This window comes from Embiotoca jacksoni, unplaced genomic scaffold (genome assembly GCF_022577435.1).
Source record: "Embiotoca jacksoni isolate LCO1_2020_lvr unplaced genomic scaffold, fEmbJac1.0.p SCAF_12, whole genome shotgun sequence".
In the NCBI taxonomy this organism is placed as follows: domain Eukaryota; kingdom Metazoa; phylum Chordata; class Actinopteri; family Embiotocidae; genus Embiotoca; species Embiotoca jacksoni.
This window is the reverse complement of record NW_027185252.1, coordinates 3,746,312-3,762,615: the sequence shown is the minus strand read 5'-3', so window position 1 is coordinate 3,762,615 and position 16,304 is coordinate 3,746,312. Positions and strand designations below refer to the sequence as shown.

General features: G+C 40.7%; 2 protein-coding genes across 2 annotated transcripts; one reads left to right on the top strand and one right to left on the bottom strand.

Moving 5' to 3' along the window:
• The first annotated feature begins 80 nt into the window (after nucleotides 1-80).
• On the top strand, nucleotides 81-5,123 carry cgasa (cyclic GMP-AMP synthase a). Its single transcript, XM_069144267.1, has 6 exons — nucleotides 81-616; nucleotides 1,413-2,430; nucleotides 2,586-2,799; nucleotides 3,555-3,812; nucleotides 3,925-4,024; nucleotides 4,306-5,123. The coding sequence occupies exons 2-6, from the start codon at nucleotides 1,417-1,419 to the stop codon at nucleotides 4,646-4,648; spliced, it is 1,929 nt and encodes a 642-aa protein (XP_069000368.1). The 5' UTR covers nucleotides 81-616; nucleotides 1,413-1,416; the 3' UTR covers nucleotides 4,649-5,123.
• Nucleotides 5,124-7,013: 1,890 nt separating this feature from the next.
• ddx43 (DEAD (Asp-Glu-Ala-Asp) box polypeptide 43) lies at nucleotides 7,014-16,192 on the bottom strand. Its single transcript, XM_069144265.1, has 18 exons — nucleotides 15,943-16,192; nucleotides 15,669-15,724; nucleotides 15,093-15,210; nucleotides 14,769-14,951; nucleotides 14,580-14,661; nucleotides 14,007-14,166; nucleotides 11,399-11,517; nucleotides 11,142-11,252; nucleotides 10,907-11,048; nucleotides 10,526-10,626; nucleotides 9,973-10,060; nucleotides 9,576-9,703; nucleotides 9,265-9,374; nucleotides 8,977-9,115; nucleotides 8,498-8,585; nucleotides 7,502-7,599; nucleotides 7,407-7,470; nucleotides 7,014-7,174 (listed from the first exon to the last, which is right to left on the bottom strand). Exons 1-17 carry the CDS (start codon nucleotides 16,190-16,192, stop codon nucleotides 7,422-7,424), a joined length of 2,022 nt encoding a protein of 673 aa, XP_069000366.1. The 3' UTR covers nucleotides 7,014-7,174; nucleotides 7,407-7,421.
• Nucleotides 16,193-16,304: the final 112 nt, after the last annotated feature.

Genomic DNA, 16,304 nt, shown 5'->3' with positions numbered 1-16,304 from the left:
CGTGTGATGAAAAGAAGTGACAGAGCAACAAAAGCCCTGAATTTTCCAATCCCGTAAATCTGAAATTTAAGATGGGAATTTTTTACAATACACACATTTATCCACAAGATGTAGCTGTTGGTATCGGAATAGAATAGCAGTTGTGATGCACAAAAATGCCTCAAGTGCAGGTGCTTCACATGGACTCAGTAGTTTTCCATAATCCCCTATTCAAAACCTCACAAGTAATCTCCGCCCATCCGTCTCACCTTTCACTGGACTGTGATTGGATACAGACAGTAAGGGATGACACTTTTCACCCTTTAAAAACCACGCGGAGAATCAAATTGTATTCCTCCAGCGTTGGTTTTCACTTGAACAACCACCATTTTCTCTTGCCTCGCCAGTGTCCACAGTTAAGTGTGGAACAACTTAGCTTTGTTCGAGTCTAAAGTAGTAGCAACTACTTCTAATGGTTAATTATACCGCAGTCCTTCCACAGTAAAAGAAAACGAGCAGATCCCTTGGAAGTCGACACCCGCAAGTTGACCAACGAACCACAAAGGATTTTCCGCTGACGAGCTGTGGACGAAAAAGAGCTGTTTTCCTCTGAAGCAGCGCCTCAACACAAGAGCAAGTAAGGCTGGCCTCTGGGCACAGTTAGTCTTAGTGGTGTGTTTATATAGCATGATTGCTTGTCATCTTTCTTTGTTTGCTACCTTCGTAGAGAAACCGTACATGCAATCTCTGTCTAACCCGTTTGTTTCTTCACCACATCACACACCTCAATATTGGAACCTACCGCCAAGTTGAAAATCCGTAGTCTCCCTCGCTCACATGCAAGTGGAGCGTGGCACAAACGCCTGTGTATAGTCACCAGTGCACCGTCTTGTCAATGTAGTCAGTACTCTTGTCACTCGTACACAATCATACCAGAATATTTGTACATAGTGGGTTTTTTTTTAATCACCATCTGTGCCTATTTTATTAGATTATTGCTCACATCTGACCAGTATTAGTTTGGTCATTCGTGTTGATGATTTTAATAAATTATTTCATTGGAATAAGCTATTGCCCGTCTGTTTTTGCGAGAATATTCACTGCAGCTATCCAGTGCCAAGCAAACAACTACCTTTTGCCTTCAGCAACCTGGTTGTTTCATGAGTGTTGTAGACTTAAGTTTATGTAATATGCAAGTAGTTCAATATCAGCTAGAGCTGTAGCACAATGTTATAACTGGACCATTCTATCAATTTAATAGTTTAAATAAATATTAACAGCAAAGTTAAGAGGCAATGATTTTATGAGACTGATTTGGTAACTTCACATCAAAGGCTGGAACAGCTCCAGGCAGTCTGCCAAGTAGTGAGGGGGCGTGATTTCAAACAAGAACTGGAAATACTTTTGACAGAGCACTTCCATTCTCATTGCAGCATCATGACTGGCAGAGGCAAACCACCCAAGGCTATTAGTCCTAAAACCGAGGGTGCCGAGAGCAAAACTAGACCTAAAGAAGTAAAACAAGTATGTAAGTCCAAATGTCCTGACTTTACAGAAGAGAAGCAGATTGAAACCACAAACAAACAGAAACCAAAGAAAAGGGAACAGAAACAGCCAAACCACACTGAGGAGAAGCTATCTGCACCGGGCACAAGAAAAAAGGAAACAAACCATTTCACGGGGGAAAACAGCGAGCAGCAAAGGACACCTCCTGGACAAGGCACAACAGCCAAAACCTGTGCTGCCAGGACTAAAACAGGAGAACAATCTGCAAAGGAGATGACGACAATTCAGCCAGATATACCCAAGGACACAACAAAGAATTCTCCAAAGACAACGAAAGCAACAAAATGTTCTGGCATAGCCAAGTCGCCCAAACAATCTGCAGAGAAAATGATGCCACAACCAGACACACTCAAGGGCACCGCCAAAACATGTGGTAGGAAAGCCAAATCAAAGGACAAATTTGCAGAGGAAATGACTTGCGTGCTGCCAGAGACACCAAAGTACACCACGAAGGCTCCTAGAGAGAACACTAAAGGAAAAGCATGTGGCAACAAGGCCAAACAAGCAAGATTTGCTGAGGATACAACAGAGACGCAGCCCGAACAATTCGAAGAGATGAAGACACAGCCACAGACACCAAAGAAAACCACAAAGGCTAAAACATATGCTGGCAAAGTCAAATCAGAGGAAGAATCTACAGAGGAGACAACCACGATACAACCCGAGGACTCCACAAAGAGCAGGCTGGCAGAAAGAGCACCAGTGGACAAGGTCCTCAACAACACTCTGAAAAATCTAAAGATTAAGATGCACGACAAATCAAACACAGCCAAAGTAATCAATAATATAACAGACAAAATAGTCAAGCACTTAAAACAGAAAACGCAATACTTTAAAGAAGTCGAAGAACCACTACGCACTGGGAGTTACTATGAAAATCTTAAGGTAGGTCATTCTAGTCTGTGTTCCGTCAAACAGTCATCCTTTGAGGTCAAGTTTATGGGTTGATTTGTAGTCCGTACAGCACCCAAATCTGGTACGATACAATTATGTCATATAGATTTGTTGTGTATTAGAAAATTATGTTTTTGCGCATACAGATTTACCATCCTGATGAGTTCGATGTCATGATGCCGATACCGGTTGATCGAGTGGATATCAAACCATTCGGAAATGACGGTGCCTTTTACAGCGTGGGCTTAAAACGTGGCTCACACCCTCTCAAACAATTTCAAGAGGATTTCACTCTATCTGGCAGTAAATTGCTCGAGGAGTTCAGGAAGGAAGTGATGAAGAGTGTCGAGGAATTTAAAGGTAAGTACCGAAATGATCACTGAGGCTGGGTGTATATTCATAAACGACCACATTTAACGAGACAGCCATCCTACTGGACTGTAAACTAATATTTGAAGGGGGTACGAGGTGCGATCAAAAAGTTCTGAGATCGTTGTGCACAAATGGAGCGCAGCACATGCACATGGAGAAGAGAGCTATAATTCTTTCCAACTATTGCAAGTCACATCTCTTGATCGACAACAGCACCCGTGTTACAGGTTTTTGTGACCAATGGTACGAGCACATTTGCGATTTCACCACGTGGCAGAAAATGACTGTCCAAGACCAAATGAGGCGCGTTAGGTAAGGAGTACAACCACGAGGGTTTTCTTTGACGTTGATGGAGCACCATCAATTTGTCCCGCAGGTTCTACCGTAACGTTCTGAAACGTCTGAGGGGAAACATTCAGTGCAGATGACCTGAATTGCTCCTGTGTTCTCCAACATGACAATATATCCATTGCACATCATTGTGCTGCACTTCATTCATGTGCAACGGGAACAGTCTTGGAATTTTTTTGAAAAGGCCTCGTATTGAATTTAACATAATTCATATATAAACAACTGTTTATTTTACTTTGACCTGTTTTAGATGTAAATATACATGTATCAATGTTCATTGAAAAAGATCCCAACAAAGAAATTTAAAAGAAATATGGGGTGTGCTACTATCATGACTAAAGTATTTAACAAATAGAAAACAATTTGGATTGAGTTTTTGTTTGCTCTTTCAGAATGGCAAGTGATAAGAAAGAAAAAGGGCTGCCCTGCAGTGACCCTGACCACAGAAGTACAATCAGTCACCATTTCTCTGGATATTGTTCTCAGTCTTTTGGTGAAGTCAAGCTGGCCGTGTTACACCAAAGAAGGCATGAATGTTGAGGGCTGGCTCGGACGCAAAGTAAAGCTGGAACTCAAACAAAAGCCGTATTATCTTGTCCCAAAATATGAAGGCTTGGGCAACGTAGAAATTGAAGGAGTCCTGGCTAAAGGTAAGTCTAACTTCCCTCAACTGGTGAACTGAAATCAGATTATTATATATTTTGGAATGGGAGTATCAGAAGCCTGGAGCTCATAGATTGTTCTGTCTTCTTAAACGCGCAGATGTTTGGCGGATTTCATTTTCCCATGTTGAGAAGCATATTTTGAAGAACCACGGATCGCAAAAAACCTGCTGTGAAAAAGATGGAACAAGCTGCTGCAGGTCAGATTCGAACATACTTATGCCTGAACTGAAAACAAAACTTTGTATGAATTTTCTTGTAGCCATGTCCAAGACTTTAAGACAAACATCTTCTATCATTACCGCCTCCAGCAGGCACAAGAACAAGTTTTTTTTTTCAAATTTTTTTAATCTTAAGACTCTTTGACCCTTCAGATACCCTGAAGTTTGATCTATAATTATCATCCTAACCGTAGTCCTCGAGTGAGTTTATTCATGAGACTCCATAACAACCTGTTCCTTTGTTATCACTGTACATGCAGGAAGGACTGTCTGAAGCTCCTCAAGTACCTGCTCAGTCTGCTGAAGGAAAATAACCCGAAATTCAAAAAGTTCTGCTCCTACCATGCCAAGACAACTCTCTTACATGCCTGTTGCTCCAGAACTACAGACAGCGACTGGGAGACCACTGATCTGAACCACTGTTTCCAGCTGCTCCTGCAAGACTTTGAAGGCTACCTGAGAAATGGTCACCTCAAAAACTTCTTCATACCGGACCAGAACCTGCTCTCTGGTCCTGGCAAGATGTGCACAATTCTGGCGGACTGTATCAAGGAGGAACGGGACAACGGCTTTCCTATTTTTAGGGAACAACTTACACATTAAGTGTTTGACTTGTGGCTGTTCCGACTTCTTAAGAGTTTCGAAACGTCCTTTGAAAAAAATCTCGAGATTAAACAAAAATAGCATTTATGTAAATTTTTTTTTATCTTTAGCAATTTCATTATTGTCTCTCTCAAATGTAATGTCCAAACCTATTTAGGGCCCGAGCACCGAATGTTGCGAAATTCCTATTGACCCTGAAGGAATTATTAGGAAAAAAAATTTTTTTCAACTTATTTTAGTGGAGTCACGAGTGGGCGTGGCCAAATGGCTCGCTGGCACCCCCTAAACTGATGGCCCGGTGGCTGCATTTACCTACATGCATGAAATTCTGTGGACATGTGTATCACACCTAGACGTACAAAAGAGTTCCATTGCACTATTACCACAACTCAACAGGAAGTCCGCCATTTTGAATTTAGTTTGCATTTTTGGCAACTGGCACATGTTGTATTTTAATAAACTCCTCCTACTTTGACTTACCGGCCTGAAATTTCATCTGTGCTATCTTAACACCTAGAACATGAAAAGTTATCAAAAGAATTTGTTTTCATCGAACACTGCCGGTGGCGTGGCAGCCATTTTGAGCATCTCGCCTTGAAAATACAACCGTGGAATCAATCCCCGCTTGAGACATGCAAGGCAGGGGAAAAAAAAGTCATACTATAGCATGCTGTCCAAAATATGAAAAAAAAGTTGTCCAAAACCTGAAATAAAGTCATACTATAGCATGCTTCTATTATTTTGGATGACATGGTCGGCCTTTTTTTTTTTTCATATTTTGGTACACATAATATAGCATGACTTTTTTTTTTCCATATTTTTTTTTCATGCTATACGATAGTGTTATCTGAAATATGGGGAAAAAAAATGTCATACTATAGCATGTCCTCAAAATTACAAAAGAAAGTCAGCATGTTACAGGCACAATGGTGTTGTGGTTCGTGCTGGTGCCTCTCAGTGAGAAGGTCATTGTTTTGATTCCCACTGCTGACATGCATGTCAGGTCTGATGGATGTCATTTTGTTAAAATTATCGAAAAAAAAGTCATACTATGGCATGTCGTCCAAATAGTGAAAAAAGTCACTATATAGCATGTCGTCCAAAATATGAAAAAAAAAGTCGTACTATGCAGACATGCAATAGTATAACTTTTATTGAATAATTTTAACAAAATCACATATTTTGGACCTGGATCTGATGGATGTCATTTTGTTAAAATTATCGGAAAAAAAAAGTCAAACTATAGCATGTCGTCCAAAATATGAAAAAAAAAAAGTTGTCCAAAACCTGAAAAAAAAAAGTCATATGAAATGCTTCATGCGTCAGTATGACTTTTTTGTCATATTTTGGACGACATGCGTGGAGACATGCATGTCAGGTCCAAAATATGTCTTTGTTAAAATTATTGTAAAAAAAGTCATACATAGCATGTCGTCCAAAATATGAAAAAAAAAAGCCATATAGTATGTTGAATAGCAACATTAATTCAGCTTAGTTTAGTTTAAATTTATTGAAAAACAACTTGCAAAAGACTAGTGGAGCCGTCTGGCCCTGGGGATTCCAGAGATATTTGGCGCTTTCCAGAAATAAAATGTAAACAAGTGAGCCCACATGATTTAATTAAATTTAAGCTTTCCTGCAACAATCGTATGAATAACTTCGCGATGGATTTTCTACAAAGCAAGTTCCAAGTATTTTCAAAATTGTTGTTTGTATTGTGTGTAAACAAACGGAATAAATTATAAGCAGTAAACCGTCTTAAATGCTGAAAAAACCCTGGTCTGCGCTTTGTAGTTGTCAAGATTGACGTTTCGTGACTGGGCAAAAATTTTGCTATCAAGGCACATTCCCAAACTTACCAGAAGTGCTGACTGTTTCAAGTTTAACACTTCCCTTCTGTGGGGGGAAAAAAAGCAAGTTGGCAAGAAGGAAAAATATTTGACCATGAAAAGCAAATTTTGATGGTAAACTACAGCCACTAAGACTTTCTACTTCACGCATCTCTTGTAGTAGAACTTACATGGTCAGCAGAGTAAAGCAACTTCCTGCAGACAAGCTCTCCGTCTTGACAGACTGCATCACATCCTGTGGAAAATAATCTTTTTTTTTTCTTTAAGAACTGACATTTGCCCTTTTCCAACAATTTCAATGAAAATCCAAATAACATAAACCTTTAAATTTCCTTTTGGAATAATGGAAAAAAATGTACCTGGAAGATGTAAATCATTACAGTATCACGCAGTTAAAACAAGAATGCTCACAGAGTCAACTCTTTTTAAAAGAATTTAATAAAGAATTAGACAAACAAATCAAGAAAATACACAAAAATAAATTCTGAGTTTGTGGTGACTTTCAACACAAACAACAATGTTAGAATTGAGGACAACACAATGAGGTGTAACTGCACCCAAATAACAATGAATGAGAACCCAGCAAAAAGAAAACTTCTCAATCAAAGAAAAGAAAATGGAAAAAACGGAAATGTACTCAAAATGAACGACAGGCAGTTTCATATCCTGCTTCACCCTGTTGAGAAAAAAAGAGCAAGAAAATTGACATTATTACTAAATCACAATTCAATCAGAATACCAGACAAAGAAAAGATTTTCCAAACTCTTTATTTATGATACAATCTGTCTTAGACATTTTAATGCTGCACTTGTTCACATTGCATGTGTCTATTCATACCTCATATATATATATATTTTTTTTTTTTTGTAATCCAGTGTAGGAAACCTTGTGTTATGTGTAGACTCACATGGATAGACAGACGTTAGAATCCCCAGTTCTGACCTCGGTCCCTGCCGCCTCTCCCTCCACCATCACTCCTCCCCCATCCTCCTCCCCCCCCCTCCTCCTCCTCCTCGTCCTCCCCTTGGATTGGACATGTCCTTCTCCCTCTTTTGCTTCTCGTATCTTTCTGCCATAAGCACCAGCTCCTCAGGGACTTCCTGCAACAGGATCCACTTTACTGTGACTTGCTAGATATCAAATAAATCCGATATAAAATGTGATGAAATCAAATGAGAAAATAACAAATGCTTCTGGTGTGATTATATAATTCAGGTCAGGTTTCAGGTTAGAAATACAGTTTCTAGTCTTCTTCCCTGATTTAGTCACAGTCTGGGAAATTGTATTGTTGAGGCCTAACATATTCAGAGACTCCTCTGATTCCCTGGATGGGTGTGTGTGTGTGTGTGTGTGTGTGTGTGTGTGTGTGTGGGGGGGGGGGGGGGGGGGGGGGGGGGGGTAAAGACCTTATGAACTACCTGTTCAAGATTGTTGTTGATTTTACTTAAACTGACTCTCTGTTAATCACTCAGAGGACACATTTACATCCCTATCTGGAAGAATGTATTCCTTTATATCCGGACCTTTGTGAGCATTCAGGCAGAGAGGTTGAGCATCTGGGAGCCACCACATGCTGTGATGCAAGAGAGATTGCAATGTGTAACAGAGCCGGGTAGGGCAGCAGAAGAAGATAGGCAGGTTTGAGCTGTGCCCTTCATGAAACACGCACAGATGACAGTACAGAAACTATCGAGACTCACACAATGAGCTGAAAAGAAACGGGGGCTCAAATTAGGTAAATAACATAAGTACAGGATTTTTGGCCGCACTGTTGGAAGGATCAAAGTTAGACCACTGGGCAGCTGAAAGCCCCAGCTTCTGTTTCAAATGAAAAAGCCCTGTAGTTTCACACACGGTCCAGTCATAAACTAAGTTTTGGCATAAGCATGTTTCTTTAAGGAGGAGAAAACTATTTTGGCTACACACTGCAGAAGGCATTTTAAAGAATCTTTTCTACGTCACAGACATTTTAAGTCAACACAAAACGTGTTTGCGAACCTGCCCTGCTCGCTCTAAGATGGGAATCAGCTCCGGGGCCATCCTCCAGTTTTCTCTTGTTATCAGGGTAACAGCAGCACCTGAACGTCTGGAGCAGAAATACATCATCATCAAAAACTAACACAAGAACAGCCGAACACTGGTGATGACTTGAAATCTCAACCACATTTGCACTAGCTGCAATAGCACCACTGTTTAGGTGTATATATGTTTCTTAGCTGTGTGTATATATATATATATAGATAGATATCTATATAGATGTCTATCTATCTATCTATCTATCTATCTATCTATCTATCTATCTATTTTTTTTATGTCTGTCTGATTTTGTACATCAAGAGAGAAGTTACAGCCGGAGTCAAATTCCTTGTATGCGTTAATTTACCTGACCAATAAAGGCGATTCTGATTCTGATGTCGCGACCTCAGGAGACTGCAGAGGCCCGTAAACACACATACTGTATATGGAAACACCCTCACCCTGCTCGACCGGTGCGGCCCACGCGATGGACGTACTCCTCTATGTTACGTGGGAAGTCAAAGTTAAAGACATGCGTTATGTCGTGGACATCCAACCCCCGAGATGCCAAGTCTGTGGCAACTAGGATACGAACTCGACCTGGAAAAAGAGAAAACGTATTATTTGACCCTGTAGTCTTACTTGTAGTGGAGTGGAGGCGAGGTTAACGGCACCAGCTAGAAATCAATCTTCAGTTCGTGGCATGCAAAACCTATTTTTGAAAGCCCACTTCCCTTCCTCTTACACACCCTCTTTAAAGTCCTTGAGCGCTTCTTCGCGGTCACACTGCTCACGGTCGCCGTGGAGACTCTGCACAGCCAGACCCTGCAGACACAAGTCACTGGACAGGTCATCAGCCCTGATATTGGACGCAAATGGGGACACAAACGTGCACAAAGAAAAGTGTTAGTGTAATAGATACGCGGGTTTGTCACGATACCAAAACCTTTGGTAGTCGGTACCGATACTATACAAACAGGAGAGCTGCTCAGTGCTGTGGTTTCGGACGGCTACCTCTCTTGTTTACGAGACATATAATTGCGACCGACTTCCTACTCACATGAGCTTCTTTCCAACAAAGACGAGGACTTTGTCCTGCGGCAGCATGTTTCTGATGAAATCGTATACGTAAGGCTTTTTCTCCTCTTCTTGAACAATCAGCACTGTTTGCTGCACCGTGTTAACAGCCTGAGAAACAGAGCAAGCATGTTAACACTTGTTCCAAACGAAAGCACACACCATCCGAGTTTCATTGGACAAAAAAAAGAAAAGAAATAATTCCTTGAATAAAAATGGGGCTTTCGCACCATCGGTGCTCGGGCCCTAAAAAAGGCCTGCCAACAATAAACAAAGACAAAATATCTTTTCATTTTCATATCTATCTATATATCTAAAAAATGGATAAGTAGCCAGTCAACGCACATCATAAACTACTGAATGCATTCAATTCCACTCACCGCCAAGTCCAGGGTCCCCACATAAACCATCATTGGATTCTTTAGGTATGATTTGGACAATCGTCTCACACCAGTGGGCCAGGTGGCACTGAAACATGAGTTAACAGGAAGTTTATTTTGATATCTACACTCTCATGGACAGTCTACAACATTTTAAAGCTCTTTAGCACTTCTGCAAGGAACAGAGTCACAGCTTTCAGTGGAAACGATGCCATTTCTAAAGTTGCCTAAACCGTTCCACTATAAATTGTGCTACTTCACTCCTCCACTGCTTTCTATTGTGAAAATGTGGATCAATCACAGCTGACAGGTTATATTTAACTTTTCTCTTTAGACTCTCTTCCAGCATGATAAAACATAGTATCAGTGTTTGTTGTTTTTTTTAAATATATGTATTGTGACATTCTCACTTGCACTAACCATCACTGGATAGTTTTCATGCTTTAGGTCTGCAATTTAAATGCTTTCTGTCTGAGGTTTGATGTGTACTCATATCCTAATACCCTGTTCATAAATCATATGACGACAAATTTGTTGTTTATTTTACTTCTACCTGGTCATGATGGTCTGTCGGTCTGGACGGACGTCGAGAAGAATCTTCAAAATCTGAGGTTCAAAGCCCATATCGAGCATACGGTCAGCCTCGTCCAGCACCTTTCCCCAATGATCAGAGCAGTTATTAAAAACATCTTATCTGTTCTCTAAAAAAAAAATTAAACATACTGACATAATACACAGAAGACCAACTTTTTTGACACTCGTTTGTGCCGAAGATCTGCAGAAATTCAAGACTTAGACAGAGAGATAGCTATTATTAGTGAGATTCCCAGTGAGGTGTGCTTGATAAAATACAGATACGGATAAATAAGTCTGTGATTTAGAAAGAGTCACATTATTAACAGTGGCCTTACTCAAACTTTCAATAAAAACAAACCAAGTAGGTGACTGAGCGAAGATTGATGAGCTCGTTCATCTGGAGATCGTGCAGCCGGCCCGGTGTAGCGATCACTATGTCCACCCCGCCCTTCACCAGGTTGATCTGGGCTCTCCGATCACCTCCGCCATAGATGCAGATACTGAGAGGAGACGCAGGAAGAACAGTTATGATCATGTCACCTCGATATCACAAGTAGTCGTCGATTCCAAACACGTTCTTAATGACTTGTGACCTTTTGTAACCCTTGTAACGGTACTTGTTGCACTCGGTTTCAATCTGCAAGGCGAGCTCTCTGGTAGGAGTCAGCACCAACATGCCCGGACCACCACGCTCGGCTCTCGGTCTAGCCAGGAAGAAGAGGACAAAAAGACGGTCATGAAAAGATAATGAAAAGAAAGGGTACTTTCACTGTTAAGACAGAAAAACACCAATTACATATCAGGAAAAACAGAAATGTCCTGAGAAGTAAGAAGCAGATGCTGTCCTCACACGGGCTGTCCGTCCATGTGGATGAACCCCGGCAGCAGGTAGGCCAGCGTTTTCCCTGTTCCTGTCTGAGCAATGGCTATCAGGTCCTCTCCGCTTAGCAACACTGGCCACGCCTGAGACTGGTAAACAAACAAACAAAATGAATGACATCATACATTTATATATCAACAAAAACATTACAATGACATATATACACAAACCGACCGCTGGTATAAACACAGACTCAACAACTATGTTATTATGTTTTACAAAATTGCAGATCTGCAAAAAATAAAATGTATTGAGAGCATTAACAATCATTTGCAACAAATTTAAGATTACCCTAAATATTAGCTTTGTTCTTCAAAAGTTCTTAAAATGGTTAAAGGAGTAATGACGTTTTCTTACCTTGAGAGCACACGACAACATACAAAATCAAATTCATGTACAACTTGACACTTAAGACGGAACTAAACGCTTTACAACTCCAGAATCGAAGTCTTAGCATAGTTTGATGTTAGCTTCAAACTGTGGCCTTCTTGAGACTAAAGAAATTATGAAATATATACATGATATAATAATACAAAAAAAAAAATTATGGTGAAAATAAGCTTGCAAACATTTCAAAATGTAAGAAATAATTATGAGCCCAGTTAAACAAACTAAACAAAAAACCTGCATCTCAGATAAAAAAAATTATATTACATAATATCTTTCCAAAAATAAAAACTAATATCAATGTCAGAGCTGCAGTTGTGGCAAACCATAAAAAAAAAAAAAAAATTAAAAAAAAGAGCAACTTATGATTTCAGAGGTTTGACACATATTGGGGCCTGTTCTTGATGAACAGACGGAAAAAAAACAATCTCACCTAAACCAAAGAATTCCTTTGGCAGGTACCTGTCTAACAGCCTCACCCCACCAGGTGTCATTTATTGTTAGACATCACAGTAGAGGATGGGAAACTACACCCACGTCATACTTTCCCTGGATCATACAGAGCTGACTGTGCAGCCATTTGAAAGCAGAAACCTGTAATATTACGTTACGCAATCTGACGAGGCCACTTACGATGAAATGAAAGTGAAATTGGAGAGGGAAATGATGCGGTTTAATTTCTCCTTGCAGCTTACGAGTTTGAATTTTGCACTAACACGGACAGTGACATCTCCAGCCTATGAAGAACGAAGGAAACGGACCCAAAAACATGCTTGAATTCTGCTTCAGTCGAGTTAAAACATGTACATCGATGTCACGCGATAGTCGCGATTTACATTTAAATATTTCCCATTTACATATCTGAATGTTCTGTATTATAGGTTCAGTGTGTATTGGGTAAGAAGAAAATCTGTAACTGTCCCACTTCTGCCACTGAATAAACCTCTAGCTCGTCTCCTGTGATGGGAACCCATGATTAATAATCATAATAAAAACTCGATGTAGCTCCCGTCTGAGCAGTTCTCCCATGTGGCTCGTCTTTCCTGTTGAGACGTGGCTACCGCTCTTTCTTTCTGCTAACCTTCTCACCAACTTGCCTGTCTGCATTCCATGTTTCTTCTGTTTTAATTCAAGCGAAGATGACAGGTCTCAGCATATTGTCTACGGTAGAGTAAGTGCACAATCACTGAAGCATGCTCTGCAGCTGAGAATTTGCAATTCCAGTCTTTCTACGTGTCCGAAAACAAGTGACTTCCTGAACAGGCCTTCTTTGCTCGCACGTATGGAAGCGGTATGTTTAGCTCATCTGAAAAAAAAAAAAAAAAAAAAGCAAGCTGCTGTCAACTTGTAAAGATTTAAGGTAATAAAAAGGTAACACTGGGCTTCAAAGTGCGACCAAAAGTCTGTGTAGAGCAACAAAACGTTTCCTTGGTTGGACTCAGCGCAGGAAGATCCTTGAGTGATTTGGGGGGCTGCATGCGAACCACTACAGAGTCAAAATACTGTTGAAGGAAAAAGTAGTGTATTTCATTTTTAACTTAAAAGGTACAGTATGTAGGATTTAGGGAGATCTATTTGCAGTCTGTGACTCATCTGTAGAATTTTTGTATGAGCAGAATCTGATGCACTAGTAATGGCTTTATCATCTCAAAACCTAGTGCCGACAGTCATTTCAGCAAGCGAATACTAGCAGTCACCTGATGCTGCTGCATTTTGTGTGAAGCATTTTGCTCATTGTAGTGACTCGAATGAGCTCGAGTTTATTCCAAGGAGCAGTAAAGATGTCTCGCACTCATTAAACAGCCGCTTGAGCGACTTAAAAGCTAAAAGTGTTCGAATATATCATATTTCATTGGTGGTAGTGACTTACTACTCTTGATACAGTGAGTTCATGTTCATGAGCTTCTCAATGAAAGGTACCGTGTAGAAAAAGTATCAATGAATTTAGTTTTTTGTTTTACCCACTTTCCTTTCATTTCTGCTTTTTGGGGCACTACTGTAATTGTAAGAAAAAAAAAAAAAAAAGGCTCGATTTCCTGTAAATGTGGGTATTTCCAAATATATAATTGTGGTGAATTACAGGAACTGCCCACGGCAACCTTTTCAACGCAGTGAACAAGACCGGTCACACAGGTGCATGTCTTTGCAACACCCATTCACAAAATAAAATTGCCTTGGCAAGCTTTCATACCTGGATGGGGGTTGGTTTGACAAAGCCAACCCGCTTAATATTTTCCATGATCTCTGGGTAAAGCTCAAAGGACTCCAGAAAGGTGCGACAGGGATTGGGGACGGGGCGTTTCTCCCCTTCCTCCTTCAGGTCATCCACAAAAACATTATTATTCTCCTTCCTGTGGAAAAATATAACATAAACACGAGCTAGCCGAGAGGGTGGAAATCGTTTAAAAAGGGTCGAGCGGTACCACAGTACCACGCTGAACAAAGATGAATACACAATGTGTTTCGCTGTCGCTTATGTTTCAGAGACTACATTTGGTCCAAACGATGAAATATTCTAAACACGACACTACAATACTGTATGGTGCATTAATTATTCTTTGCTTACGAGTCCCTCTGAAGCTCCGTCTCCGTCTCTTTTCTTACCATCATCTAGTATCAAGCATAGAATATAATGTAGACCCTCACAGTAGCATGTGTTATGGTAGTCGGGGCTATGATTACTTTATTTATTTATTTTTTTTATATGCGCATGGAACAAAATGTTGTGATAAAAAGATAAAACTGATAACACCGTCAGACTTACCTCCAGTCACTGACTTCCTCTGCTGTGAGCAAGGACACACACTTTGCCTCGGTGTAGAACTTCTTCTTCATGGGTGCGAGGTCTAATGGGAAGTTGATAATATTATTTTTTAAAAATTAAAAAATTAAATAAAACCTGTCCATTTTCCAAATATTTGTGTTGTATATTTGCAACAATATGAGTCCTCACCCTTCCACTTCAGCTCCTCGTACTTATCTTTGTTCTCCCGGATGGCGTTCCAGTCGATGGAAGGACGAGGTCGGACAACAGTCGCAGCCTGTAACTGTGCAGCCGACCAGACGGAGTCATGTTGGACGACACCACCACCACCACCACCACCTCTCCCTCGGGAGCCTTGTCCGTCACTGCCTCCTCCATAACCTCGCCCTCGACTCGGACCTGAGAAGCAGCATGCGTTAAGATAATTCAGTTGTATTTACAAACTGCGGTACAGCCGTGTAACCCAAAGATTTATGGACGCAAAAGGAGATTATACTGAATACGATTTCATACCATTGTAAAATCTCGAGCCGCCATCTGCCACCAGGTCTTCAATCATCTCCTTCGCCTTCTGCTGGGCAGCAGGGGAGCCAAAGATGACGACCTCGCCTTCATAGTCGCCCTTGTTTATCTAAAAAGACAAAGAGTTACAAAGGCGGGCACAAAAATAACATCCGTCTGAGCACTCAAAGTGACATTCGCTTTGTTTGGCAAAGGATACAGAGCTGTGACACAGCAGCCAACTCTTGATGTCAAGTGCAATCATGCTTTACCTTGTTCAAAATTAACCGAGATGTTTGACTGTTATAGGTCTTATTGGGATTTTGAAGATTACGGGAGTGTTTAATAACTCGGACTCCATGTAATAATCTTACTCCCACAGTCTTCAGCTATTGTTTACATTAGTTAACGCCTGCAGGGAGAAATGCCAGGTCAGTCAGGTCTAAATGAAACATTATCAGGAACAATAAAGCCAGGTGCAAGTAGATATCAATTTCAAACTTTTCACTATTATTTCCCAGATTTGTGGTAGAAGTCTGATAAAAAAAAAACAACAACAACAAAAAAAACAACATTTAATGGACTTGCCTTGATTCTTGCACCGGTGCCCTCTTCAAGTTCACGGATTTTGGTTCCTCCGCGACCTTTGAACCGGATGAAAGACATTTAAGAGTCGGACCAAAATCACCGCGACACAAACTAGAATTCAGGATTCATACACGTGGACTAAAAATAAGAAACACGGCAGATAAAACATCAAACCGTGATTATTATGATTTCGCATTAATAGCAAAACCAAACGCAATTTGAGGTAACATTACCCAACGGGAATTACATTTCTACTCTGACGTCAGTATCATACCTATTATCCTCCCAATTAAAGCATTTTCCACGGTAATGGTCCACTGTCGTCCCGGGCCTCCGCGGTCGCCTCCGCCGCTCCGACTTTTGTACCCGTCGGCTCCAAACGCGGCTCCATTTTTTGCACCAAAAAATACATTTTCCCTTCGACGGTCCTCACACGGACGAGTCCATTGACTCGGAGCCGATTTTGGAGCACGCTTCTCGATAGCAACGCCGTCCTCGTCGTATTCATCTTCCCAGTCGGACATTTTAAATGTGGCTCCCCCGCCTGTTAATTAGCTCCTTCAAGGCTACTGTTGCCTTCACTTCCTTTCTATAAAGTCCGACTTTATGGTTTCGTATAGATTTGGACCAGATTTA